This window comes from Clupea harengus, chromosome 19, assembly GCF_900700415.2.
Source record: "Clupea harengus chromosome 19, Ch_v2.0.2, whole genome shotgun sequence".
Lineage (NCBI taxonomy): Eukaryota > Metazoa > Chordata > Actinopteri > Clupeiformes > Clupeidae > Clupea > Clupea harengus.
In genome coordinates this window covers 9,573,622-9,577,496 of record NC_045170.1, presented here as the reverse complement: position 1 = coordinate 9,577,496, position 3,875 = coordinate 9,573,622, and the positions used below count along the sequence as shown (strand labels likewise).

The 3,875-nt window shown below is 40.5% G+C and overlaps 1 protein-coding gene across 1 annotated transcript; it reads right to left on the bottom strand.

The window, feature by feature from the left end:
- Positions 1-405: 405 nt before the first annotated feature.
- On the bottom strand, positions 406-2,627 carry dlx6a (distal-less homeobox 6a). Its single transcript, XM_012832889.3, has 3 exons — positions 2,103-2,627; positions 1,343-1,536; positions 406-989 (listed from the first exon to the last, which is right to left on the bottom strand). The coding sequence occupies exons 1-3, from the start codon at positions 2,410-2,412 to the stop codon at positions 750-752; spliced, it is 744 nt and encodes a 247-aa protein (XP_012688343.1). The 5' UTR covers positions 2,413-2,627; the 3' UTR covers positions 406-749.
- Between the last annotated feature and the right edge of the window lie 1,248 nt (positions 2,628-3,875).

Sequence of the window (3,875 nt, the reverse complement as noted above, 5' to 3'; positions counted from 1 at the left end):
TGTGAGGGTAAGTTAATTTCTTGAGGTTTGTTTTCTCTGTTTAGACTATATTGATTATATCGAATATATCGGTTGTCTGTGTTTTACCTGAATTTATAGTCAGGAAATTGTTTAGTTTCATGCGTGTATGGAATTTTAGCATATTGCTGGATACATAAGATAAACCTATTTAACGGTCTGCATGTTTCAACACACAATGCAGCTATTTAATGGAAGGCATATTGGCCTAATTCACATTGAGAGACGAAAGATGCATTATTTGAAGCCATGGTTTACTCCATTTACGAAAGACAAAACATAAAAAGTATATGTACAACAAAAGTCAGACATTATATACATAGATTGCTTTCTTTTGCATTTTCCAAAAACAACCATTAGTGACGCAAAGACAGCAGTTTGAGTTCATTCATGTTCAGGTGAGACTCATGGCGTAGTGTAACCTGCATTAAGTCCTGTTCCAAAAACGTGATATTTGGTGATATATTTGGTTTCTGAAAATGTCTGTTTATGACAAGAATGAAAGCATATTAGATGCAATCCCACTGAACAGCAAATGCTAAAATGGTTAGTTCCTTTGCCACTCGACCTATATCGAAAAGGACAGTCTTCTGTCATCCTTCAATATATTTGTTTAATCACTCCTTCAGCTGGACGGAGTCTTTCTCTTGAGGCTTGAGGATGTCATTGTGCAGGTAGATTAGAATTAGAATCTCTTCGGGGAGGCCTCGGGCCTAGTCGACACGGGCAGCCTATCTCTGCATTGATTCTTGATGCGGTGACGAGTACCAGGGAGAGTAGCCGGGCATGTAGCCGTTGGGCGTCATGTTCATTCCTTTTGTCGAAGCCGAGACGTCCCATATTGGGGGGATTGCAGGAGAGCGCGGAGACAGAGCGATGGACCCGGGCAGTAGGTCACTCTCGTGCAGGCTACCTCCTGATTTTAAAATCTTCTTGAATTTCGACCTCTTGTTCTGAAACCAGATTTTTACCTGTGGCAACAGCACGACAAGACATTGAGAAAGGTTACAGACAAAAGTCAGATATATTTCAAACTAAAATAATTTCACACTCGCCCAAAAGCTATTTGACTAATTTCACCAATGTGCAGCAAGAGCTCATACGCAGTAGAATACTATCAATTTAGATAACTGAAATTTGACAAAATGTAAATATAATCATCATCATAATCATCGTTATTATTATTAGTAGTATTATTCTTATTATTATTATCACCACCATTATTCTTATTATTATTATTAGTAGTAGTAGTAGTATTGTTATTATTATTAACAATATAAATTATAATAATAATAATATTTGGGCATTACTTTTTTTCACTCACCTGCGTTTGTGTTAAACCAAGCGAAGCTGCCAGCTCAGCCCTCTCCGGTAGTGCAAGATACTGTGTTTGCTGGAAACGGTGATTTAACGCTTGGAGTTGAAGGCTGGAATAAATGGTCCGGGGCTTTCGGATTTTTTTGCCCTTCCCGTTGAATCGAATTTCTCCATTTTCGATCACTGTTGTTTTCTGCTGTTCTGGAAAACACATGATTTTAATGACAATCATTTTAAGGATAAGGAAAACACATACAAAAATCAAGGACCACATTGAAACAGCCAATCAAAGATATCTTAAACAATCTGCCATTTTTGTCGAGGTCCATGACAGTAACAAACCTAATGAAATCCCACATTTTCACTGTCATTGTCTTCAGTGGTTGAAATTAAGGCTAATGGTGCTAATAACACATTGGAAAGGGGTTGGGAAATAGCCAGTATTATAATTCCGCAAATAATTCTCGGTCATTCAAAGGCTGTCATTAGACGTTGAGTGTGGCGAATTACGGGGAGCACTCTGGCGCAAGAGGAGACAAAGACGAGCAGTGGAGCTCGCAGATATAATGGCTTACATTCCAAGCGCAACACAAATTTTCACGATTTCACCCTTCTGTGATTATCTAACCTTTCGCAGGGGTGAATATTTTTTCCGTATACAGTTTCGTCACACTTCTGCCTTTTTCCCAACTAAAACGTTGGTAAGTAATCTTGCGTACCCTAATTTGTGCTGGCCAACAATGGGTAAAACTAAAATAGTCTCTTACCTGTAGCATCTAACCTCGTTTGACCGCCGGTGCTGTTACTGTGGTACGACGGAAGGTATGGGCTGTGGTGAGCATGACTCACGTACGAGTAAGGTAGGGACCTGTTGTACGAATTCGTGGCGGAGTACGGCGAATTGTCGTGTTGGTGATGAGCGTGGGACCCGGAGTGGAGACAGTGGAGCGGATAGTGGCTGGCAGCCATTGACGGGGAACTCTGTTGTGAGTGCGACTGTTGACCAAACTCCATGAAAGCAGACTTGGACGAGTCCTGAGCTTCCAGCCCGTCAGCCATCGTAGTCATGGTCATCATCAAATTTTCTGCTTTGAGAGCACTCACTCGCCCCCCTCCTAGTCCCTCAATTCCAAATGGTTCTCTCGTAGTGTCCTTCTCTCCAAGGCGATATTACCCTATTAACTCCAAGTTTTCTTCGTGTTTTTTTTCTTTCGCAAATACTCGCTCAGTGTAGCGGAAGGTGAGCATGAGTAAAGGCAGAGATTTTAAGGTGGATTCTGTTAAATTTGAGTTCTGGCTTCCAGACTTGATGCAGACACTACAAATAAAATGGTTTGTCTCCAAAGGGCAGCGCCTTCCCATTGGTCATTCAACCCAACGTCATCAGCTCTCAGCTTCGCGGAGACTTCACAGTGAGTTAACCTACCTTAACAGCTCCCACCGTAGCCACAACGTAGCCATATGGGAAATAATGATGGTAGGATATCCTTGATTTTTTGACAGAGTACGACTTAAGAAACAGAGATTCGCATTTCCAGACAAGATGAGCACGTTGTTACATTCCCACAAAGTACGTTCTTGGAGCGTCAACTGCAACGAAAGAAACTCATCCCAGGGTTTACGCTACATGCAATCCTTACATGAAAACAAACTCGCTAAAATTGCATGTTTTGGGAAACATCATTCCTGTTATTTAACCCCCAGTATGCCACAGCGATATTACAAGCAGGGTGAGCCTACGGCTATGCTCTGCGGTTTGGGTGCAGGGATGTCCAGATACACTGACAGCATCATCTTCCCCCCCAGAAAACGAGCTTGTTACTGTCTCAAATATATGTAAATCATACGTGTAGTTAGCGGTTTGGCAAATCTCACTCACAAAATAAACCACTGATGCAAATATGCCCGGAATAGACTATGTGTCTTCATTTACATTTCAGTACTTTTCTATTTAATTGTCAACATCTTTCACCGTGATGTGACATTCATTTACTTTAAAATGATGATAAAAAAAGTAATTATGACCGCAATCAGCTATATCCGAGCCTTTGATTAAATGCGACACTTTATTCAAATTGCAGCTGTAAAATTAAGAACAATTCGCCTGTAATGATTATGGACTGGGTTTATTTTGGGGAGGTGGAATAAAAGTGGATATAGCATAAATTATCCGCTAATTATACGCCAGTGTCGCCTTAATTATCCTCTTATCAAAAATGGTTGTCTAAATGCAGCGTTTAGTTTCAATTTTCTGCCTTTCTGTAACAAGAACTTGGTACCTTGCTATTATTGCCAGGGCTGCTATTTACTTTGCGGGATTTAAAGGTGCACAAACGGGTTGGGATAACCATTTTTCACGGTGGAGTGAAGGGAAACAGAGAGACAGCCACCATACAACTGGACTCATAATTTTGGATTTAAACCGGCATAGAACTGCACATATATTTGATCACTTTCTTTCTGATGGACACTGTCACGTCGGGACAGGTAAGACAAACAGGTATTGTATGATAAATATAAAATATTTTTATATTATAGAC

Excerpts from the sequence above, each read along its gene's own strand:
- dlx6a (XM_012832889.3), bottom strand. The coding sequence starts at position 2,412 with ATGATGACCATGACTACGATGGCTGACGGGCTGGAAGCTCAGGACTCG. Across the intron at positions 1,537-2,102 it reads AACGAGGTTAGATGCTACAG|AACAGCAGAAAACAACAGTG; the intron begins GTAAGAGACTAT and ends TGTGTTTTCCAG. Across the intron at positions 990-1,342 it reads TTGGTTTAACACAAACGCAG|GTAAAAATCTGGTTTCAGAA; the intron begins GTGAGTGAAAAA and ends CTGTTGCCACAG.